This window comes from Fringilla coelebs (genome assembly GCF_963513975.1).
Source record: "Fringilla coelebs genome assembly, chromosome: 8".
NCBI lineage: Eukaryota > Metazoa > Chordata > Aves > Passeriformes > Fringillidae > Fringilla > Fringilla coelebs.
In genome coordinates, this window is record NC_140066.1 from 10,283,949 (window position 1) to 10,309,666 (window position 25,718).

Sequence of the window (25,718 nt, forward strand, 5' to 3'; positions counted from 1 at the left end):
ATCCCTGTAACAGCACTTCTTGTTTTCAGATGAGTAGGACAAAAAGTAACTCTCTCTCTGGAGGCAGCAGGTCTGACCCAAAGCTTGCTGAAGTCAGTAACAAATTAATCTGATTTCAGTGACCTTCCCATCAACATGGCCATTCATGAGAGACTTTTGTGGGTCAGTGTGAAGGCTTCTCCTTTCTCAATTCCTGTATCAATGAGAATCTGTGTAAGCAGCTGGTTTGTGTCATTGTGGCATAATCTGTAGCTTTTGATTGGTATTTCCTCATTTCTAATTTAAAAGACAAAAGAAGGCATGATATAGTTACCCAATCCTGAAATATTTGTGATTCTCATCTTGCTGTTAAGTGTGTTTGAAATTAGCTGATGAAAAAGATAGTAATGGGAAAGCTGATAGATATACAGGCATAAATCTTCCACAGATGCACTGTGAGCACGCCAGCTTTGTTCTCTTAAATGAGGTTATGGGGAAAATAAAGTACTTTAGTCAGTTTATTTCCTGGAAATAGTTTTTTAGAAAATTCCTGTCTACTTCAGTTAACATAGCAAGTAACAGTAGAAAGTGGTTTGTCAGGAGTGAAATAAGAATTGTTTGAAAGTAACACTTACAATTGAAATGGATCTTTTTTGCAGCTCTTTGTGTCCTTGGTTGTTTGGCTGAAAATTACACCCAAAATCTTTCCAGCCTGGAATCAAAGCATCAGGGGCTGCAAACCAGTTTTTTCTTGGTTTAATACTCAATTGACAGTCAGAAGTTGTTGACATAAACATAGTGTGTATTGTTTAAATAACAAACACTAAAGCTCCTATGAACTAGAGAATACTAGTCCCCTGTAGTGCTTTTGTTTGCATTTCTATTAGCAAAATCAACTTTAGCCTCTTTCACTTTGGAAGAGTGGTTATGGAAATCAAGATTGTTAAAATATATTTGAATGCTTAAGTCTTCTGTGAAAAATGTTGGTGGATGAATCCCAGATACAAAGTGTTAAGAATTACCATTCAAGTTTGTTGGTATAATTAAACTTGGTATTATCAGCAAACTCTAGGAGTGCATTGGCTGGTATTGTTCACCACATCATGCATTTCTTGGGGGTAAAAAAAAATAGCTGGTGATGCTAGATGTAAAACAGTATATGTGGTATCTTTTCCTGGTCATCTTTCACAGACCTCAGGATTGTTCATGGTGCCCACTACATGGAGATTCAGCACAAAATCACTGTTGCATAGCTCATCCCAGAGGAATCTCAGAATGAGAAAATAGGTCAGAAAAGGAAATATTTCTGTTTTAATTAAATTGTCCCTTCTTGACCACACTTGAACAATTTTTGAAAACGCTATATGGAGTTTTTCGTGATTATTATTTATTGTCAAATCTTGTCAATGTTGGCAAGATAATGTCTAACTTCCCTGTTCTACTTCATCTTTTGGTTTTTTCCTTTGAAAGCCAGTAGGTTGAAATTAAACTTATTTTGAAGTACTGGAAGGGTAGGGTCTCTGCATATCTCTGGTTTCAGAAGGACTACTATATTCTGGTCTTCTGACTAAATGAGTTAAAATCACCATGGAAATTGTAAATGCTTATTCTGGTTTCTTTTGTCTTATCAGTTTTCACATAAGCCTGCTGTTTTTCTTTAGTAAAGGAACACTAAGTGGCAATCTAAATAATGTATGCTTTTAGATTGTTCAGTTATCATTAGAATTCAGCTTTCTTGAACAGAGGATGCTAAGATGTTCACCTCAGGTTTTAAGGCTGCATTATCGTTGTGGCATTTACATCAATGTAACATTGGGCTGCCTAAGCAGAAGTTGAGCTTCTTCCTCACGTGACCAAAAAACCTCAATGAACAGGTGAAGGATGGAGTTAGAAGCCACTCTCCTTCTCTGTTCTCTTCTCCCTAAATACTTTACCCCTCACCCACACTGAACTCATGCTTGTAGAGCAAGTCCATTAATGTTACTCAGTTTCAGGTGCAATTTATTCTTGTTTATTTGATGGCTAATTTACTGAAGGTTATGTAAGTTAAAGAAGTTAATGGGCCTGTTAACTTAAAGAAAAAAAAAGTCAGTTATGGGGTGAAACACTCATCTTTTTTCTCCCAGAGTGAGTCCTAAAGTCACACTAGAATATAGGGCACTGCCTCAGGACTTAAAATAATTCTTAACATTTTGAAAACCAAGGAGTGATTGTGTGGGTGAGTTCTGTACAATATAATGTAAAGGAGAACTTCCTTCAAATAGTGAATGAGGTTCAGGAACTAAACAAAAGAAAAAAAAGTTACATCAGATGCCCTGTGTTAATCCTGACTTTGAATAATTTGATTATTTTGTGCTTGTACACCATCACCTGAGACCTCAAGTAAGGAATAAAAGCAGAGGAGGACAATAAATCTCATATTGCAGGAAGAGAGGATTGCAGATATAGAAATGATTTAACCAGGTATGATGACTATTAAAATCTCAAGAAGTAGGGTGAAAAGCTGAGGTGAAAAGGGTAGTTTTGTATCTTATCAAAAAGGTGAAGGATTATGCACTGGGGAATGGCAGTGCAATGTTTAAGGTATGAGTATGTAAGACTCACTGAGTTCTACACGTGGTTCATTGTACTGCGCAAGCAAAATTAAGTTACTTAAACCTTTCATTGCCTCAGTTCCCATTAAAAAAACCATTATAATCTATTCCCAATGCCTTAAAAATATGGGGAGGACAAATACATTAAGTATTGCTTGGAACTGAGCTGGTTCTACAAACTTGTAAGGTCCTCATATCTGAATTGATATAGGCCAGAAGTTAAGGATTATGGGCAGTATGTATTCTTAAGGAGAAACTCCTGGAGTTTGCTTTTCTAATAAACTCATACAGTTTCTGTCCCATCAGACTTGGTTTTCTTCAAGGAATAAAGGAAAGTCACTCTGGAATATTTTCCAAAGTGATAAGTAAAATACTTCATGTCTTGAATGTTTATCATTTTCGGAGCATATTCAATTTACTCATTCTTAGGAACAGAAATAGTGAGGTCTAATGGAACTGCGGTTCATTAATTTTATGTTGAAGATGATGAAAAATAGAAATTATGTAAGCTTTTGCAGGTTCTGTTGAATTAAAAGAATGCAGAGAAATTAGTAATAGAGGAATGAGCAGAAGTTCTCTTGAAATAACAAGTACTATCCATAGCTTCATCCATAAGCTACTTTAATGGGTCATTTTGGAGAAGAGGAATGGTTGTCAAATACATTACTTTTATGTTTGCCAGCAGATTTTATTTCAATTGTTTTCATACTGTATGCTTAATATGTCTGAAAAGCAGTCAGTCTTTCAGCAAATCTTCGTCTACCAAATTGCATGATGGCAGGTAAAGAGAAGGTAATGTAATTTGACCTGTGCTTATATTTAATTAGAAAAATTTCTGAAATGCGAAGTAAGGTGGAATTACTCAACAAGCAAAGAAAATAAATACTGGGATTGGCATGAGTTCTTTGGGAATATGCCAGTGTAGATATGGTTGTGCTTTTTTTCCTGGGAATGTCAGGTCAGCTTGTTTAATGCAGCGTGGTTTCTTGAACTTAGACTTGTTTTTGTTTTCTGTTTTCCCACCCTAGATCGTAAAGGAGCAAAAAATTGAGATAAGATGGAGGAAGGTGACTGTAACTGCATGGATTGCTAATTCTAAAGGACCTGTTGGGAATACAGACTTTGCAGTTGGGCTGTTCCTTGGCCTTCCTGTGTCCAGCAGAGGAGCCCCAGGAGGCAGAGCTCTGACTTCTCAGGTGTGAGATTAATTCTTACAATAAGCTCAAGCCCCTTGTTGCATCAATGCTTGTAAAGCAGTACTAATCCTAAAGATCAGTGGCAAGCTTTCTGCCAGTAGTTCTGCTCTTGACATCTAGTTCCTGAGCTGAGAAGTCGCTATTTATTTTTTAGAATATGGGCTAGAACTACTCTTGAAGTATCATGAGTACTCTTATTAAAGTGAAGCGTGGTGGCAAATCTCTGTCATGGAGCTGGAAAGCCACTGTAATGTGGAAAAGCCAAGATAACTTCTTCATTGGAACAGCTTCAGTCCCTGCTAAACTGTATTTTGATTTATATAAGATCAGCTATGGAGAATTTGAAAAAATAGAGTTTGACCTATTTGGGTAAAGTTTCCCCACATCTTTCAAAAATACTGATGTTGGCTGCAAGAGTGAAATTTTCATTCTTGAAAGGTGAATGTGAGTCAAGACATTTTTTAAGTCATTTTTCCTATATTCATAGTCTTAAGAAGCTGGGCTCTCTTTGGAAAGGAAAAGCTTTGCCTAACACCACTGTTTATCCAGCAGTACAGTGTCAGTTGCTTTGCAATTCTAAGCAGTGGAGAATGTTGCTGATGGACAGCTTCCTTGTCCATGTTTGCATGCTCCAAGGAAATCTGAGATGCCCACTAAACAGTTTGTCACTTCAGAGCTGCCTGGAGAAGGGAACTGCAAGGGAACTGCATAGAATAGCTTCCAGGATCAGAACTTTATCCTTTAAACTTCCCTGGATATAAAATGTAAGTGCTTGTTAAACACTTGTGTTTCCCAAGTTAAAGGGATAAGCGTAGGTGAAGGGACTTGAGCTGCTTCCCATTTGGGATTGGAATCTTAACTTCCTTCAGAGCTGGTAAAGTAAAACTTACTTGTTTGCCATATAGAGAAAGAAGTGACAAGTAACATCATAATGTATGAAGGAATTACAAACCATACACTATGACTGCACAGTTCTTAATTCTTATGTTACCTCTTCCCTCTTCTATATTTGCCTTTTTTAATGAGGAATGCAATTTAAGTGGACATTGTTTTGGATGTTTTGCTTTTCAGCTTCATCAAATCAAATTCTTGCACTTGCTCATTTTAGGAAACTTTCCATCCATACCCATCACTTACTAATTTTTTTCTCACTGTGATCAGACTGTCCAGTTTTCTGCATGGTTTTTCTGTTGGTAGCTGAAGTTCATAACATATTGTTTATATATTGTAATGTCATAAAGTTCCTGTTAAGAGAAGTATGTTAATATTTTGGTTCTCACTTGTCTCTGAATATCTTGTATTTACTGAATGAATGCTATCTTTATTTTTGAAAAGATGCCTTCAATTATTTTTTTTCTGGTTTCCATCATATAAACTAAATCTCCATTTTCTGCTTTTTAGATTTGTGCTGACAAATATGATGTGTTAGTGGTTTAGTTTTATGTATTTTATTTTTCTCAAATTTTTCTTCTGCTCCAGTGTTCCATAACAGTTAACATGAACTGTTGCCATACCTCACTTAATGTTTTTTATGAGCACGTGGCTCCTAAACTGGCACTCATTTAGATGATACGTTAGTTTGACCTGCAGGATAAAGTTTTAATATAAAATGTGATGTTAACATAGTTTTATTTCTTGGAATGCAATGTCAGGTAATTCAGAAGATTAGCCAAGATAGGACAAACTGTACTGCTTTTTGAATTGCTGTATCTCTGGTCTGTTGTAAAGATTACTAATCTCTAGAGAAAGATAATGGATCACGTGTTTAGTGTAATAGCTTTTTGGGTTTTCTGCTTTATCTGCTAATTTTAAAATCTTTTAAAGTTGAGCTCACATAATCAGGTTTTAATGTGAAACTTATTGGAAGGAAAACCAATATGTATTAATTTCCTGTCATATGCTCAATACTATCAAAGGTGCTCATTTATATTCCATGTGCTTCTTAACACAAATCATTAGCTGGATACAAAGAGTACTTTGATATGGAATGGATTGCAAATTCCTTGTGTTTCTTCACCTCTAATTTTCCTCTTTCCTGTTTTTACAGAATGTACAATTCAGGTGCATGTGTGTGGCACTTAAGCACCACCAGTCACATGGAGCAGTAGCAGTCTTTCTGTAGATGATGTCACTTGACATGGAGTAAGGGTGGATTGCAAAACACCCTTCAGAGCTACCTTAGTACCAAACTCAAATGTGTGTTGGGGCATTAAATAGAACCCCTGTTAAAAAGATAGGTTTCCAACATTGGCACTGTCACTTCTATGTGAAAACTTCCTGCTAGTGTTTTTCAAAAAAATATTTTGAAGACTATTGTGATTTTTGCTTTGTATAGCAGCTCACATGCCTTTCTGGATAAAGAATATGCTAATATACTAGTAGCCAATATTGGCCTTGTGTACATCAGTCCTATTGTTTCTATTCTAGTGAAAATCAAATATAGAGCTTGCAACACCTGGCAGACAGAACAAGAACAGCATTTGCAGACAGGACTGCCTTTCCAATACAGAAGATGTTAAACTATGAGGTGACCATTTCTTTATAATCTCTAGTCTTTTTGCATTATATTGCAGAAGGAAGCAATTTATAGTTTTACCTCAGATTGAAGCAGCTTCTGCATAAAGACAAATGAATAAATAGATAAATCTCTTTAGTTTCCATCCTTAACTCTTCATATTTCAGGAGTTTGAAAGTTAAACAACTTATAATTTCAGGGGCACAACTATGTAGTACTGCAAGTAATAAAAGCATTTATAAAAGTTACTGAATCAAAGGCACCTGAGTGAAGGTACACAGCAGTAATGGCACAGTACAGATAACAATTGAGGTATTGCCTCAAACAAAAACAATGAAGAAAATTATGTGCTTTGCCTGAGAGCAAAGGTACAAGAAGGTTTCTACCAGTGGTTATGCAGCTGTGTGCTGCTGCTACACACTATGACCTGGAACAGTAGAGGGAGACCCAGGATGATTTGTTACGTCATACCTTAAGTTTTCTGATTTTTCTTGAGGTGTTTTCAGACAACTGAATTACCATGGAAAAGGGTACAGGACAAATCAGTGTTTCTGGCATTTAATTAGTACACTTCATTCACATTTTGTTCAATTGTGATGATTTCCTTTGAATTTTCAGGGCACAGTGGGATAGAAATTGTGATCTACCATTTTTTGAAGTATAATCAGTCAAATTACTTTTAATAAGTACTCAAATGCATTGCTGTCCTAAAGTCTGATAGAACAGCTACCCCTTTGAAATAAGGAAATTTGCATCTAAAAGGCACCTTTGGCTCAGTCAGCTGTGTTGATAGTTACTCAGTGTCACCTGTTCCCTGTTAACGCTTAACCAGTTTGCTAAACTAACATCCATCTAAACCATTGAAATATAAAGGCTTATATATTAATAAGCTAATGCTAATTTTCTTTATTTATCATATCCTAATTTTTTCCTAGATAAATGCCAAAGGACTTGAAAACTTTGTTTCTGTTTCTAGAAGATTCTCACTGTAGTTCTCACTCACTTAAAATAATCTGAATTTTTTGTCTTGTTTTCCTGCAGTGCCCTAGTAAATTAACAACTTTACTACTTACTGGAATAGCCATGAAAGAGTGTTTGACGTTCATGCAGTTCTGCAAAGAAGTTGGTAGGTGTGTTCCTTCTGTGGCCACAACAAGGAGCAAGTGTGGGCAGTGAACCATCAGTGATCTTTGGAATGCTCTTCACCAGTGTACAGAGACAGTTTGACTCAAGTCTGAAGGTTATGTTTCCTTAAGGGAGCTTTATCTCTTAAAAAATCTTAAACCTCTTGACTTGCAGATAGGAGAGCAAGTCCTTTTCACTTACAGCTGAAGTGTATACTTATGTGTGCAAAAGGGAAATATTAACACAATCTTGAAAACCCTTTGCCTTTTCAAGACCTGGAATTTTTTATTTGGATATAAAGGCATTACTGTTATACTAACATGTAGTTAACATCTCTCAAGAGTTTTGTTTAAATTACAATGCTCACATCAAAAGCATTTGTTTGAACCTTTCTATTGGGACACTGAATCTATAGAAATGTGTAAAGCCAGCTTTCATCTTCCTGGGATATGAAAGTACTGAGGAGATCAGCTATTGATTGGACTGGATTGCCAGCTCCTTTGAACCTCACAGAAATACACTAATGATGCCACATAAAGGATGTAGCTGCATACTAGAGGAACAGATGAAATGTGCACAAGGTGGCTTGGCACGGGGAGGGAATTAAATAGCTCTGGTGCCATAGGTTCAGTCCTGACAAAAAGTACTTGCTGCCATTTATGTTTGCAGCAAGGTTAAATGTTTGCTCTTCTGAAGGGATCTTCTATAGATAGTGATGGAGTAAATGAAGTTGTGATTGAGCTATTGGTCTAAAGGTGTCTTGTGGGCTTGTATGCCACCTGTAGTTTTGAACAGCCTTGGAAAATAACTTGATGTAGTGATGACTTGTGTGCTCCAATATGACTTCTTGGAGTGACTGATTTTTTCAGTTGACAGTGAACTTGAATTGTTTCGTGATGCTTACAAATGAGAAGTATCCCACTTGTCTTAAAGGCAAGAGGAAGTGCAACTTCTGTTAAGGTTTATTGCTAACTTAACCACTTGTGGTGAGGAGTGAAATACATTTTCCTGGCACTAGTAGATTACTTACATGGAATTAAAATAAAGTGGATTACTTTACACAGTAAACTTAAGAATTACACCTTTTCAACACCCTGTCTCCCACAATGCAAAATCAAAAGGACAGCCTTACCTATGGCTGTTGCCCAAAATTGTGACAATATCCCATTTTTGACTATGAACATGCAGTCAGCATCCAGATTTTCATTATAAAACTTCATCATTTTTGAGTAAGGCTTTTGTAAGGATGGGAAAATAATATCAGTGGCTTTGTATTTTAAATATTTCTTACATATATTTATCTCCTAATCCTAATAAGTGAAATCTACCAGCAGTTAATCTGATGGAGATGAGGCTGTTATGATGTTTCTTTAACCAGTTACCTTGCTTTCATCTGTATTGCTTTATCCATCTCTGTTTATCAGGTTTCAGTCCCAACATAGATTTTCATTGGTAATGATACCTGTAGAAAATTTTCTGCAAACTAAATAGTTTTTCTAAAAAAAGCCACAATGATGCCGTTCTAATATTGTGGCATACTTTAATATGCTGAAATATATGGAACAATATCTTTCTTGACAGAAGGTATAGCAGTTTTGTTGTTTAAGTAGTTCTCAAAAATATGGGTTTGGGGAATGAGTGTTCTTCAATGAAACGTGCATGGCACGTTTGTGTATCTTTGACCTTTTACCTTTATCTTTCTTTTCTACTCAAAAGGTCAGTGTTCTCTAGAACTTTTGACTTCTTTTGTTTGCAACAGCCACTGGATGCTCATATCTCCTTAATTATATGTTTTTGTGTATTGCAAAACAAAAATCAATATGCAGCATTTACTTAAGGGGCCATCTCAAAAGGCACAAAGGCTGTAAGGCAGGAATTATCAAGTTAATCACAAAAGCCTACCACCTTTACTCCAATTTTCAAACACAATGAAGACTATCTCAGTGGCTGAATTAAAAGTGTATTATCAGTGTTCAAATTTTTGCATCATTTGGTTCCAAAAAATAATAATGGTAAAATAAAATGGTTGATGCAACTGCTCCGTAAATGTCTTTATATGATCCAAGCTTGTATTGATAGAAGAAATGTCTTCATTTCAGAACCAGGGAAATATATTCCTTCTGGAGCACAACTTTAGAAAACACAGGCCCTGATCCTGCTGGCAAGTAGGTACACATTAAATATTAGCAATAGCAATGCCATTTAATTACTTGCCTTCTTTTTGTATATTAATAGTTCAGTAATAGTTATGAAGAACAGCTTGCCTCTTCTTACTCAGTATTTTGATTTAACATTTTTTACAGTGTTAGGCTGTGGAACTGCTTAGTACCTTGATTTCTGGTTTAAATTATTTCCCTGCTGCTGCAGAAGTATTTAGGAGGGTTTCTATTGTGTTACCTAAACCATAGGTGTTCTGTGTTCTAAAAATCATCTTGTTACTTAAAGTGCTCCAAATAAGGAAAAAAAAATGGATGCCTTGTATCCATTACCTTGTAGGTATTGCCGAATACAGATTTTGTGCGCTTGTAAACCACCTGTGTACCTATCTTGAGTCCAAATGGTATTGTAGTCCTCTGGGAGTAGCCAGTGAAAAGAACTAAATACTGAATGCTGCTACCTAACTTCAACAGTAAGTGCTAATAGAAAGTATTTTATGGTCAATTATAACCCAAGTACCTCATTTAGAAGTAACTTTATGCTAATTACAGATACTGCTGTAGGCAAATGAAGGTTTGTGATTTTCTTCAATTTTGATACCAACCAGCAGGGTTCTTGCTATACCACCAGGTCTGGTTGACAGGAGCCTCTGTGCACAGTATTCCATGTGCTAACACAGTGTTACTTTGTGAGCCAAATGATCATCCTGGTGTAAAATTGCATTTGGTTAGGCTGGTCAGCTATGGACAGGACTACAGTTTTTGTCTGAAACCTTGTATTAAAATTCAGATAAGAGGTATTTGGTGCTTGTAGCAATCCAAAGAACAGATGACAGAAGTAAGACCTATACTGTTCATTTCCCCAGTTGAGCATGTTATGTGTATGTTCTCCCACGTGTGTTCCCTCGAGTTCCTGTTAGGTGCCACCAGCCTGGGCTACTGCAGCCCACGTAAATCTCCTTGAACGGCATTCACTTACACATAGCATCTTCTTTGAAGCCCACGTGATACATCCCTCACTCTTATGTAGAGTAAGTTTGCTTCAGCTGCAAGGTGCTTAGCTTGAGTTCTTCTGTCAGTTTTTATTTGCCATTGTGTTCCTCTCATATTTATTTGGACCAAGGTTATTGATTTAGTAGATAGGTGCTGTTGCTGGTATATTGATTCACTTGCAGTGCCAGCAGGAGTTGTTGGCAGAAGGATCTCCCTTCTTTCCCTTGCACAAGTTGCAAGCAAATGTGTAATGCATTCCTCACTTCATTCCAGAGCTGTTTCAGTTTCTGAGTGTATGAAACTGTTACTACACTGCTTGCTGTTTCTTCTTTCAAAGTTACTGTACAGCTGCAGTCCCTGGCTTTTTAAAAAGATCACGTTGAATTTTGGAGGGAGATCTGAGCAGCGTGGTGAAAGTGCCAGAAGAGTTTCCTGTGATGTAAACAGAATTCTGCACCAAGAAGTTTTTCTGGTTTCCCTTTGGTTGGCAACTGTCTTAGTAGATTTTCTACTCCACAATCACAAAAAGAAAAAAACCCTACAGCTTGAATTGAACTGAAATGAAATACTCTGAAGATGGCTATGAATAATTCAGTTTCCGCTGTTGTAAGGTAGATGAATCAATCCTTTATTTTTTTTTATACTACATGTAGGAGGAGTATAAAAAGTGTATGAATAAGGGAGGGTGAAGTCCACAATAGAAATTAAAATTTAGAATTTCAGAAATATCCTACTTTATGTATTTAGTCCTTACTTTATTGCCAGCTTTTCAGAAGGTAAAGGACAATATAATGTTTTCTTGCAAATTTTAGGGGTCAAGTCATTAACCACTTACCATTTAGAATGTTCATCATTAAGCTGCAGCAAATCAAAGCAGGAAGTTAAAAGAATACACTGTTTGTCTCCTAAAACTTTAGTGGTCCTAGAGGGGAAAGTTTTGCATAATACTGCTATAGCTCTTTGTCTTCTGATGCAGTGCTGTCTTTTATTTCTGTAATTTTATTTGTAGTTTGAAACTTTGTGGTGTGTAACAGACATAAAGAAACTGTTAACTGCAGGTTGAATTAGTGTCATTTACTTTTAGTGTACAGGACTTGAGTAAAGACTTGATGAGACTATTTGGATGTAACTTCTCAGAACAGAAATTAGGCATGTGGCTGCTGTGAATATTCAGGATTTATAGGAAGCTGAAGCTGTGTCACCCTCTTAAATTACCTTGGCATAATGCTTAATGATTATCATGGTGAGTGAATACTATTAATGAGTAGAAAAACATGGAATAAAATTGACAAGTATTTTTAGGGTATTTTAGGGATACTTTAAGGTTGCCTATGTAGCATCAGAATATTTCTAGAGGGAAAAGGATTTTTAAAGCTATTTTTAATTTTATTCTTTGTGCAGCAGATCACTAGAGATTAACTATCTGTTAATGACAGTTCATTTTAAAAACTTTTAAATTTAGAATTCCTGACTGTTTAGATTGGAAGGAATACGCTATGTAGCATAATCTGTTTCTGTATATTAAACCTCAGTTGCAGTGCCTTGCAAATGTAAAACTTGCTGATGTAATTACTGTTTTTTAATAGATCATTGACCCATCAATCAGACTCTGACCATTTCAGAGATAAAAAGCTTGACCTTCATTGGCTGCTAGGAATAGAGCACCTCTCCACAAATTAGGAAATGGTGTAATAATTAACAGGTATAATGGATATGTGCATTCAGTTTTCAGTTGTATCTTCATGAGTTTTAGCTCCTGTTATCTTTTGTGTAGTTAGTTAACCTACTGTCTGCAAACAGATCATTTAACTACAGTATAAAATGGATTTTTTTTGTGGCCATAGAATTTTACTAAAATAATTGATAGGTTTTTTGCTCACCTTTTAAAATCTGAAGTGAATTGTTCTTTCAGACTTTTATACAAGGTGTAGAACTTCACTAAGAAAACTCATTAAGTGAGTAATAATTCTGTTCTGAAGCAGCAAAACAATGGTTCTTTAAACACTTTTGCATACAGAGAATTTAGGTAAACTTAAATTTTTCTTTTCTTTCTGTTTTACAGACTTAAATGATTTTAGGTACTGATGATTCCTAGTGCAGGAAGGAGTTTCACGTCTTTGACCCAAAAAGTCACTTGGAAATTGCCAAAAGTACTGGACCTATTATTACACAAATCAGAAAGTTGGCAGAGGTCATTTAGCATTCCTAAGGTAATTTATGTTTTGAAAATATAAACTGTATTTTAATTGCAGACTTTCATTAAACAACATCAAGATTCAATTCCTTTGGTGTGATCACTGAATCATAGAACAGCCCAGGTTGGAAAGGCTCTTAAAAATCAAGTTCCAAACCCTGTGCCATGGGCACATTTCACTAGACCAAGTTGCTCAGGGCCCCATCCAGCCTGGCTTTAATGTACTGGCACTGCAAAATGTGAATCAACAAAGCAAATCCTAAGTTTAGAGAAGTTACAGAACTGGAAAGTTAAGGAAAATTTAGGAAAAATTTCTGAATTTTTGTGTAACTTGTAAACCTTTAAACATGTTAACAAGCAAAAGAGAAGAGATACTTAAAACAAGGGGCTGATAAATTGCTATATAACTGGACACTTACTAAGTTCATTTGAACTGATAGTAACTTTTTTTTTTTGGTCACAGATCTGTTGCTAAGCTTTTTACATCATGTATTGGCAGCCTTTTATCTACAAAACTTATTAACATCACTACTTTAGGGATTCAACCTCACTATCACTTTGCTTAGTCTTTCCCTTACCTGATCCACTACTTTAGTATTGACCATAAATTCTGTTCTTCTGGTTATTTGTATATTACCATTCTTTATATAACTCAAATGGGTGCTGTCCTTTAAAAGTTACCACTTTCTGGGACTAAATTTAAATGTATAACTGCAGAAGTTTGAATGTTTTAAGTGGTATTTATTTTGTTATGAGCATTGAAGTGATCAATACTAGTCTCTGGATTTTGTAGATTCTTTGTATTTTGCCCTATCTAATTTTAGTGATGTATATTGCTTTTCCAGTGACAGCAGTGATACACCAGAGATCACTATTCTGCAGGGTTTATGGTTTTTACATGTTACAATGAGCCTTATGAGTGTGCAGATTTATTGACCCCTAGTGGAGTTGTTAGGAAAATGGTTGCTGATTTAATTAGTGCTAAATGAAAAATTTGCATATTTTTCAATGCTGCATTTGTTTCAATGGTCTTTTCCTTCTATTTACAGCTGGATTCGCTCTCAAATTTTTTCTGGTGTTCTCTACGTCTTCAGAATTGCCTATTGCAGCAATTTCTATTAGCAACAGCACTCCCAAAACAAGTAGCTGTAATCAGCATTTTGAGGAACAGTTATAGCTGTTTCTGCGTATATTCAAATTATGGTTATACAGCAGAAATTTTAAAAAATAAAAGGTCTTCTTTTTGCGTGCTTTGTAAGTGAGCTTATTTTTAATTAGCTAGAAAAGCTAGTAATTTCTTGAATAGTTTGATACTACATAAATGAATTAAAGCAAATCCTAAATCACCTGCTCAAGCTTTACTGATCTCTAAGTGGTTATTAAATAATTATTATTTATCAGTAATAGCCTGGAACAGTAGTTTCATGCCAAAACAGCATGTAAAATACTGCATTCCTAGCAAACTTTAATTTTAAATAGCTCTAGTGTTTTAATCATTTAGTTAAAACTGTAATTTTCTGGGAGATGAAATTATCTAACTATGCTGTGAAGATTTCTTACATTTATTTCAGATGAGTTAAAATCAAGTAATGAATAGTGAAGTCACATTTGACTGTTTAATTAGCAATAGTAAATGAAGACAAATAGGTCCATAATCAAACTTAATTTTAACTTCACTATAATGTGTTTCCATGTATCAGAATCAGAAACTAGGTGTTGCTGTAAATTTATTTTTCTGTGCAAATTTGACAGAAATAAATGCTAAATATTTCTAAAATAATTTCTCTTTTTTAGATTTTGTACATCTATTTTTATAGGCTCTAAGTAGTTAGGTAGTGTTTTTACTGGTTAAACTGTGAAATACTCCCATGAATTTTAGGTGTTTTTAAAATTGTAAAGAAAAAGTAAAATCCTTTTTTTTTTGCATCTGCTAATATTTATTGTTGTGCTTATTGCATAAGCCACATTATTTAAAGTCAAACTTACACAGCAGTCAAAAATGTCAAAAAGACCTCAAATTCATATTTTTGTGGGAGCACCCAGTATCCCGAGGCCACGGGAGGGGTTAGAGCAGAGCTCAGCCCCTGCTGGTGAGCGATGGAGGGAGCTGCGCTGTTTGTGTGATAGCCCTGGCTTTGCTCCTGGGAGGCTCCGGCGTGCTGCTGCCCCCTCGGTGCCCCAGGCAGAAAGCTCCACACCCACAGGGGTCACTGCCAGTGGGGACGCAGCTCAGCAGGGCATGTTCATGGCAAAAGAAGGAAAAGATTTGCCATCTCCTGCCCCTGTGGCGCTACCTTGTACCAGCATGCCTAAAAAGAGCGCAAGTTTAACTTGCTCTGATTGTCATGGACCCAAAGATAGATTTGCACCTGCAGATGTAAATCAGGCTGCAGATCAACACCTGCCCCAGGGCTGTGCAGAATCAGCTGGACAAGAGAAACCATCAGGTGCCTGCTGCCCAGAGCTCACTGAGAGAAAAGCCCATCCTTCTGAAGTTAACGGCGCTGACATTTCTGCGTTGGTTGCCAGCACTGAGCAGGTCAGCATCCATCTACGGTCTGGGGGACTTCAGGCAGCTCACAGAAGTGAGCATCATGAACATCAAAGTCAGTGTATGGATGTATTTTTCCAAAAAGGTCAGGAGTCCAAACCAAAAGAATCAAATGACTCTGCAGACTTTGCAGTGTCAGCAGATGCAGAGTTTCGTAGTGAAGTGACTTTGAGTCAGGTGGCTGTTTTTGCACAGAATGAGATGCAGGAAAGTATTGTCAAACTATCAGAAAGAGAAGCAGGCAAAAAAGCTGAAGAAGGACAGTTTGATCATTTGCAATGTAATTCTGGTGTTGGAACATGTACTACTACTGTGACTGAAAATGAATATGAGGAAGAGGATGCAAGTTCTCTTGAACTTTTCAGCTCTGAGGATGATGGGGAAAATGTTTTGATTAAAGCTACAAACCAGGAAGAAAGTGCTCAGGAAAATGCAGACCAATTTAAAGAACTTAATGTTCCTGCTAAGGAACTTGTAAATGAAATCCATATTGAGCCATTGAGCTCTGGAATACTGTGCTCTCAGGGGAACTGTTCTCACAAGAACTTTTCTAAAAGACCCCGCAAGCATGAAGATTCCTTTCATCTTTCTCACTCAGCATTTAAAAGACAGCTGAAATCTAAGAGAGCTAAACTGAATTCTTCTCCACCTGGTTCTGGGGTGAGAGTGGACCCAGACAGGATGGCAGAGTTCAAGAAACTCCAAAAGAAACTATCACTACTTAAGAATTGCTGCAGCAAAAATCAAAAGTACAGTATTTTGGTTGCAGTTTTACATCCTTGTCATATCAAAGAAATACAGAAGAAGACTAAACCAAAATCTTCATGTAAAGTTCCTGTGGCAACAGTTGTTGTTGTTGACCAGTCAGAAATTGAGAGAAAGGTGGTGCTGTGGCGTGGTGCTGCATTTTGGTCCCTTACTGTGTTTCCTGGGGATATCATAGTGCTTACAGGTGAGAGTTCTTTTGTTTGCCTTTTTGAAATACAGATTTTAAGAATGCCTGTTTAAAGTAGAAGAATGAAACAAGTAATTTGGAACCTATGGCTAAGCATTTGTAAGTTGCTTTCTTACATCACTTAAATCATGGAGTTCTCAGTCATCCTGCCAGTAGAACATTTGACTATTCCATGGAAGTTTGCCCTCAGACACAGCCATAGGGAGTCAGTGTTTTAAAACAGTTGTTCCTGAAAAATACAAGTACTACCACAAACTAGACCTAAGCAATGTCTGCTAGGAGGCTAATAAATTTAAGAATTACATAAAACTAATGAGAATTTTACTGCCTCTTTGTAAATGGTGTTGGTAGATGAAAAAAAAATAATCGCTGTGTTTCCACATGATCACTTTTAAACCCTTTGTCTTACACATCTGTATGTAAAAGTTATATAGTCAAGAAAAATATGATACACTTCAATATTGTCAAGACATGAGTTGATAAAGTTGCTTTTTTCTTGCAGATATAATAATGTATGAGAATCCTTGGTGTGGAGAGGTCATGCTTCAGTCAACATTTACCAGTCAGTTACTGAATCTGGGGAACTGCTCAGCTCTCAAAACAGAAGAATGTAAGATTGTAGTGCATAAGTTGCCATGAAAATCACAGTAAAAGAGCTATTTCAAGTGCTCAGTTTTGCTGGCAATGCCTCACACATAGGGTAAAATAGAAATGTGTGCAACTGAGAGGTACAAAGCACAATAGAAAAATATGACAGGAACACCTGAGCACAAGATGTGGACATGACATCAGATAGGCATGTGGAGATCATGATAAAGTTTGGTGGGTACCACTCTGAACTAAAAAATAAAAAGAGTTTGGTTTAGGAAAGAGCCATTATCCCAGGACCTGCCCATGTGATGTCTGAGATTGCATGAGGATTAATTTTTTTGCGAAATGGAGTAAGTAGATCCATTCAGGGAAGGTATTAATTACAGGCCATGGAGGGTTGGAGACTGAGGGGGAAATACATTGGAAGTACCACCGTTGTTGTTCTGTCTTTGTGATGTCCACTATTGTGATGCCAGCTCTTAAGGCAGATTCTGAGGTCAATAATCAAGAACAGCTTTCTTCATACCAAGCTATGATAAAAGTTTTTTTTTTGGTGTACTTTAAAATATTGCACTTAGCTTAACTTCATCTGCCTTCTCTTGATACTACCCTGAAGTACAGTTTAGTTTCAAATCAAGTGTTATATATCTCAGGAATTTCTTACTTTAAAATTATTCTAAAACTGTTCTGATTTTTTCACTGTAAACACGTTCCAATCACAAGTTTTACACTTCTAAGCATAAAAAGCAGTATGTGACTTTGCCTTTTTTCCACATAAACTTATCCTCTAGTGGATGATGGTGTTCTCCATGGCTTATTGGCATACATATCATCAGAATTTCCACACTTCCGAGACATTCCACAAAGACAAGTTCAGAGACTGGATGATGTTCAATATGTTCAGCTAGATCAGCTCCAGCCAAACACTTTGGTGCACTCAATCCTCAAAATTATCAATATTTCTGTGTTAACAGGTAAGTTTGTGCTCTGGACTTCAACTTCTGCAGTAGGTGGAACTTAAATAGTAATTTTGCATGGCGAAATGTTTCTCACTGCTTGATTTCAAGCTTTGCACAAAGATTTGATCACGTTGCACTATCATCTTGAACTCGTAAGATACAAATTTCTACCCATTTCATCAATAGCACGTTTATTAGTTTTAAATGCAGAATTTTGAAGATAAAAATCTTCATCATTTGCTCTAGTATGTAAATCTTGGAACTAGATATTAGTTAGATATTTCATCCAGGTGTTCTTGTTCAATAATTATTTATGAAAAATGCTGTAGTTGTAGTGTGGAACTGAAACAAACATGCAGTGTCCTGGATAAGAGTGGTGTAGAGTTGCTAATTGTTGCAATTTTTATGTAGCATTACTAATAGTTTTAGTATGCCTTGTACACATTGTGCCTATAGTTTTCTTTTATGTGATAACTTCTAGAGAAGTGTATTCTTCCACTGCAGAAGTTATGGGAACTTCCAATTACAACAGTTGCAGTACTTCTTTCTACTCAGTACAAGTCGGGATGAATGGGAGCTGAAAGATGCTCAGATACCTCTTGCTTCAAAGGGAGTTGTCCAATTACTGAGTACTTAGATGGATAAAAGTTAATTAATATACTTTATGCACTCCCTCAAACTAGATTCCTGTTGCAGAAGAAAGCAGGTTATTTTCTGTCCAGAAGAGATTGAAGGTGTGTTCTTCTTAGCTTTTAATTGTAGCATAAAATGCAACAACACCATGATTTCACTGTAATACTGAGCCACATGGGGTTTGTGTGCTTATATGCTTTTTACTGTAGAAGTAATGTAATTTCAATTCTTATCAGAATCTGTGTACAGCTACAGAGGTGGCAGCCAAAGAAAAATTATTCTAACAGTAGAACAGAAGATGGATGAACACTATAGGATGGTTTTGTGGGGAGCAGGGGCTGCCTGGTACCCCCAGCTTCAGAGGAAAAAAGGTAAGGTCCTTGTACCTCTTGGTAGGTCTGAAAAGATTTTTTTGATGCTGTTAGTGCCTTTTAAGTATTCAGCCGGTAACATTTATCCATTCAGCCTTTAAATACTCCCCTTGGAGGGCTAATGTATTTTGTGCTAATTCTAACATATCTCCTCTGTTTACAAGCAGTGCCATCAGCAATAGAATTTGAATGCACTTCAGAAGACTGAGAAGGCATAAATATTTATAAGACTTGAATCTATATACAAGATGCACTTACTTGTATAGTGCCTGGTTATGTAACTATAAAAATCCATGAATGTTAACTGTGTTACCAGTTTTACTGGGTCTTCCTTATTATTGTCTGGTGTAGCATGAATTGCTGGGTTTTTCCTACTTCTTTTTTCATTTTCTGCTTTCCACTTTACTCATATCAGGCTTTATATCCTGATGGTCTTGGGAACAAGTCCAGCTGTAACTAAGTAAAAGCGTCTCTTGCAAGAATTACATAGACTGTGCAGTGACTACTACCAAACTTTGATTTATTCCTATTCTTATTCTTTTAAGAAAAGTTAAACTAGGTTTATGTTAAATTGATAATTGTGGAGATAGAAGATTAAAAAACAGAGACATATTAAAAAATGGAAGTTGATTAATAACATGAAGATTTTTTTTCTCTGAGACATTGCCAGCATTAGTGCTGACAACAAGTTTCAGAGCTGGTTTCTTTTTAAAAATGCTGAGTTGTTGTGACAGCTGAATTTGGTAGAGGTGAAATGAAATTCTGTTATGGGAAACGACTCATGCAAAGTTTATAAGGAAAGGAAAAACCTTACATGTCATCACACTTAAGAGGAAGTTTCCAGAGCTGGCTATATGAGAATGTCTTCTGATTTGTTTCTCAGTCTTGTAAGTGACCTTGTCTTTCTGTAAATTAACCATGGTATAGAAAGTAAACTCTTCTGTTTGCTTTTTTGTTCTGTAGACCACATATGGGATTTCAAATACCTTTTGGTCCAGTGTAGTTCTGTCTCAGGGGACTTGGAACTGCACACAACTCCCTGGTCATCCTATGAGTGCTTGTTTGATGATGACAAAAGGGCAGTTGAATTTAAAGAGAAGTTTCAGAGAAGTCAAACATCCCTCATAGAGTTGACAAGGCTCTCAGCACTCCTGGAAGAAAAATGCTCAGGTAAATGTTATACATAGCTCTGTAATGTCTGTTGTGCCATGCATAAGTAGGCAAAGTAGAAGTTCTCTTGATGAGGTAAGATTATTGTTTTTTTTAAGGTAGCCCAGGTCAGGTTATGAATTTATTCTGGAGGCTGCTGCCCTGTACTTGGCCAAACTGAATGCAGCCTTCATCCCATGAGCCCAGCAGAGAGGTAGGTGTGGTGTGTGCTGCCATGCAAAGGCAGCTTTGGAACACAGAGGGAAATGTGACTTTTGTTGTCCACACCAGCCAGTCCAGTAATGATGTGGCTAATTACTGAAAATGTATCAGTGTTTCTCAAAAACTGGAACTCTCAATAGCTACTGCTATTGAAAACTTCTTCAAGACAAAGAAGACATTTTACACAGTCATCCTTTCCCAGATAAACCTAGAAGATGGCTATGAGTGGTGTTAAATTCTAGGAAGTGATTAAAGTTGTTCTTGCAGCATTTAACTCTAGTCTATATATAAATAGTGAAAAGCTAAGTTGTTAAAGCTATGCTTTTCAGTGTCTTTGAAACAGTGGGAAGAAAATCACTTGGAAATTCTTTGCACAATTTTGATCTCTTATTCAGGCACCTTCTATAGTGGCACCTACTGATATAGTACCTGAAAATGCAGTTCTTTTATACATTTTCAAATAATATTTAGCCACCAAGATTTTTCACTGAATAAAATACGTCTAAAAATTTGAGCATGTGTTAACAAAGGGCGAAAAACTGAGAAAGTTCTTGATAGCAATTTTGATTTTTAATCAGCTGTAGCCATTGATTTTGCTTGCAGTTCTAAATAAAGCTTAATTCATATTTGAATTGTTTTTGTAGGAGTGGTCCAAGTGAAAGCCCATATCTTGGAATTGAAGTTTACCATGTCCACTGGTCAGTACAAGCAACTAATCTTCTCTGCTGACACTTCACTGGAATGTGTTTTGGCTTCTCTGTCTATGATTACATATTCAGGTTGTGCCAAATGTGGTTTGGAACTACAGGCAGATGAGAACATGATCTATAAGCAATGTATTAGATGTCTGCCCTACAGCAAAGTAAAAACATTCTACAGGTAAATAAAATAAAGTCAAAGTAGTGTGTATTATTAGGGAGGAAAACTTTCTCCATTTTAATTTCCCCCATATCTAAAATTCTTTGTTTAAGGTGTGGTTAGCAATCCCTGTCTCTCTAATGAATTTTCAGTTTGTTGTTTTTGAATTGCTGTATTATATTGTCATTATTTATACATTATATTCTTAGTTTAAATCTAACTTTTTTATTTCTTTGAATACTATATCATGTAGGAATGATGTTTACCCAGTACTGTGTCAGATAAAGCTGAGGTGGAGTAGAAGCTTGAGGAGCAAAGGAAAACTTGATAATCTTGTTCCAGCCTAAATCTGAAATCCCGTGAATGCAGAACCATGTTTTTAAACTGATTAGTCAGTTTCAGCTGTGCAGAAATAATATTGACAAATGTTTTCAATAAACATTCTGGGAGAGCAGAGATAGTGAGTTATCACCAGATGGCACTGTGAGACACATATATTCACACTTGGAGAAAATAAACTAAGTGGATGCAGTTGATGTAGGTACATCTTTATTAACTAGTTGTTCTATTCTCACATTTATCTTGGACTTTTGCTACGTAATTTTCATTGTGACTAGAAAGACATGTAGCTAGAGAATGTTTATTGAGACAACTATGGACATGATAGAATTCTAGAATATGTAACTCTTCAATCTAATTTTTTTCTCAAATTCTTTCTGAACTCTTTCATAATGAGCTTAATGAATCATTGACTTAAATACTATTACTTAATGAACTAGGACTTAAATATCCTGTTTATCTAACCAGGTAGTGACTTAGTATTTTTCCTCTAAGCAAAATAGTCTTGCATCTGTATGTGTGTATTTGTTTTCCTATGAGGGAGGATTAAGTGCAAAGAGGTTTTTTCCTTAACTGAAAAAGGTTCTGCCAGTCTTTCCTAAGACTATAAAATCTGAGTGGGCATGAAGGACCTCAATTTGCTCCTGCACAAAAGATGGTAGAAAAATGATAAAGGATTTCCAGTGTTTGTGTTCTCAGCATGGGAACACATCCAGATGTAGAATTTGTGTCCATTTTTTTTTTAGAGAGAAGCCTGACATTTTTGCGCTGAAATTTTCTTGTGGTTAGTTTAGTAAGAATGCATCACCTTGGGAGTATTTCCGAACAGGGATTTTTATTTGTTCAGTGGTTTGTGAAAACATTTGGCATTTGTTACAGTACAAGATATATACCTTGGTATTATGTGGCTATAAAGTGATGTATTCAGATGGATAATACAGATAGATGTTGATACAGATGGTACAATTGCAAGTGATAGACCTAAGCTTATGTCCCTCCTTTGCAGGCAATCCTGACCATCCTAACAGGAAAAAATTTACTTCTAATGTCTCATCTGAGTGTCTTGTCTCAGTTTAAGGCCATTTCCTTATTCCTCAAACTGATTCCAGTGCTACAGATTTGACACATGAGTACATAGAGATTTTCTCATTTTTCTAGAATTTCTTGGTGTTATGTTGCAGAGTGAGATTTAACTTGTAGTGCTTTCAAAAATTTTGCTTCAATAAAAAACCATAGAAGCTAACTTTTATGAAACTTTTTTTTCTGATCTAGACCTGCTTTGATGACAGTAGAAGATGAAGGATATGAAATTTATGTTCATGTGGTGTCTGAGTTGGTGGAAAAAATCTTCCTCAATATTCCTGCAGACTGGCTGAAGAGACTAGTAGGTACTGATTCATTAATTACTTGTGATAGAAACAGGCAGCAAACTTCACAATGAAAGCAAAATTTTTAATCATTGACAGTATTTAAAAAAACACTAAGCAGCCAACATCAAAGAATATTTCAGTGGCTGTCTGACAAACTCAGAATTGCAGAGGAGAGGTTGCAACAACAGGAGGTGAGATGGTGTGAATACCTACTATATAACGAAGTTGTTGTAGTTATATACCTAAATATTCAATAACTAAATAGATTCCTTGTGTGCAAAATTGAATGTCATTGTTTCAGACAAGCTTCATTTGATACATCCTGTTTGACTTGAGGTGTTTTATGTAATTCACAGGTGTTAACAGTTTAATGAGAAACAGGCTCAGCTCATTGTTTTTTAAAAAGAACTTAAAAATTAAAAGCTAATTTTTAATTCAGATGTTGAACTTCACTTCCAGTAATTCAATGGAGCTTCATGGAAGTAGAATTTGAATGTTAGATGAAAATCAAGTGTAAATTGAATTGTTTTGTGTTTTGCAGTGCCCTCTTCAGATATAACCTACAGCACAATAGTAGCAGATCTGTGTCATTCACTGCTGGCAGATACAGAAGCATCCTATTTGTTGGAAATCAGAAGCCACTTTGTCCTAGATGAGAACAGCTATCCTTTGCAAAAGGATTTCCATCTGCTGAATTTTCATCCAGATCTTTGACCTCTGCACTGACTGGGTAACAAAGACCATAAAGAGACACAGATGGGAAGGAGAAGAAAAATGATTTCGCTGAAGGAAACAAATCTCTTAAAAAGTTATAATAAAGGATTTTGGTTTTAACTTATGAAAAAAGCAAAACCATCAAAAGGACTGGTGTGGAATGTCTGCTCATAGTATATAGTGCTGGAGTAATACTGATGAATTTTCATAAAATATATTTTTATACATGCATATTTGTATTAATAATTATATTAATAAACTCCAACCATTTATTTTGTATCTATTTTCCTTTTTCTCCTCAGAAAAGTTCACTACTATTGTGAGAGACTGAATTTTCCTGAGACCTGGCATATTAGAGGAAGACAGAGAGAATTCAGTAATATTTTAGTTACACAATTTTTTTCGTCTTATTCCATATGCTAGCTGTAGCTTGGTGGTTTTGTTTGGCTGGTGTGGTTGCTTTCCTTCTTTTAACAGCAGGATTTTTGCCATTTACCCTCAGCAATTTTGCTTCTGCTCTTTTCTCTTGTAATACAGAACTGTCTTGTAATCATTCCACCTCCTTCAGCTCAAGGTAAGTCTCAAGCACAAGATCAGATGGATGTTATATAAAAGGCAATAGGTAAAAAAATTGCTCATTATGTGACAGTTAAAAATATTGTATTAGAACTCCTTATTTGATTATGTTTCTTGCTTTAAAATAACTTTGTTCAGGAGGAGTCAAAAAGGGCCTTTCTCATTTGCTTCCTTTGGATGACCATGAGTACAAGTATATTGGTAAGTGCATTAGAATTTGTTTCTTCACAATTTAGCTGAAATTACTGAACACACAAGCTGAAAGTATTGTTACTTTAATGTATAAGAAGAAAAGAGGACCATACTGTACATCAACTCAGACAGGTGACTTCCCACCTTAGGGGTATTTGTTAACAGACACTGTGCATTGCATGAATCTTCTGCACAAGCTCATAAACCAACTGTCTGAAATACTACTAACTGCTTTCTTTTAAGATCCTTAGTGGTATGATTGAAATAATAATATACAAAATTTTTTCAGTAAAATAATTTTATTCTAGTAATACGTGAACTGAATGATAACTGAGTAGTTTTTCTCCCCAGAACAAACACAATAACTTTGCTTATCAGATTGTTTTGCAGTAGTTTTGTGGGGCTGAAATTTGAATACAGGTCTCTGGTATTGAGTTGCTGGTATACCCCTTTAGATATAATGAAGGTTGAGCACTTTGTCAAATTCAGCTTAATGTAATGAGTTTAGGCTCATTTTGTATCCAGCAGTGTAATTAGCAAGACAGACACATATCAGATGGTGGATCAGAGAGGTCTGTTATCTTACAATTCCTGTGTGGTATCTTCTCATTCATAACATTTCCTTCAGGTAATAACAACGTTATCAAAATGGAAAGTGGTTTCCTCTCCCCAGAGAAGCCCAATATCTTTAAGATTTTGAATTAATTAATACTGTATCCTGTTTTAAAGGAAGTTGGTTTGATTTCAGCTGTAGAGTTTATGGAACATGATTGTGCAAAATGTGTTGCTGCAGTAGTCTGTGTGTCTGGTTTATGACTTACAGTGAGATGAGTACAGAGCTCAGGTCCCCAGTGGAAAATCAAAAAGAGAAAAATGTCCTACTTTATTTTGATTAGGAATAATTGCTCCAAATTACTTTAGAGAACAGTAATTTACTTAATGAAGAGGACTCTACTACTAAAACAGACACATGCCCAGGGGGCTTAAGCTAATTGGATTTTCAGTGTGAGAATGGTCATACTAGGTCAAACCCAAGGCTCTTGTAATCAATGCTCTGTCTCCAGCAGAGATGTGTTTAGAGAGAAGTATAATAGGACAGGACATGTCCTCATCTTACTGTCTCAGAGTACTCCAGTACTGAAATAGCCTCCAGTCACTTGTGACTGTGACTTCTCTGCTTGTCCCTTAGTGTCAACACAAAGTGCTGTACTTGGGGTCAGCTGAAAACACTGAACTGAGTTACTGCAGGAAATAAACTGTGCTGAGGGATGTGAACAACTGCTTCCAGGTGTGTGACCAATGAGCAGTGCCTTCACCCTTCCTGTTCAAAAGAGGTCTTAAATGTAACGCTGCTATTTTAAACAAGTTCTACATGTATTAGTCAGTGTCTTTTGGGCTTTATCTGTTTTGGCATGCTTACTGGGCTTCTTTCCCCTTTGGTGAAGCACTGTGGTGATAGGCCTGGTGTCATCACTGGCAATTCTTG

General features: G+C 36.2%; 1 protein-coding gene across 3 annotated transcripts in view; it reads left to right on the top strand.

Annotated features, from left to right (window-relative positions):
• SHLD2 (shieldin complex subunit 2) overlaps positions 1–23,653 on the top strand; it is a 28,816-nt gene extending 5,163 nt beyond the window's left edge. The window contains exons 2-11 of one of the 3 annotated variants that reach the window (XR_014616341.1): positions 3,602–3,769; positions 12,621–12,768; positions 13,802–16,255; positions 16,761–16,868; positions 17,641–17,823; positions 18,678–18,812; positions 19,776–19,982; positions 20,828–20,881; positions 22,653–22,768; positions 23,292–23,319. Coding sequence is in view for 2 of the 3 variants with exons in the window: in XM_084210440.1 (XP_084066566.1) it covers positions 14,752–16,255; positions 16,761–16,868; positions 17,641–17,823; positions 18,678–18,812; positions 19,776–19,982; positions 20,828–21,062; positions 22,653–22,768; positions 23,292–23,464 (2,661 nt within the window). In the remaining variant the exon portion in view is untranslated. Of the gene's footprint in view, positions 1–3,601; positions 3,770–12,620; positions 12,769–13,801; positions 16,256–16,760; positions 16,869–17,640; positions 17,824–18,677; positions 18,813–19,775; positions 19,983–20,827; positions 21,063–22,652; positions 22,769–23,291 lie in introns of all 3 variants that reach the window. The other 2 variants (XM_084210440.1, XM_084210441.1) reach the window with 2 other exon arrangements.
• The last annotated feature ends 2,065 nt before the right edge of the window (positions 23,654–25,718 follow it).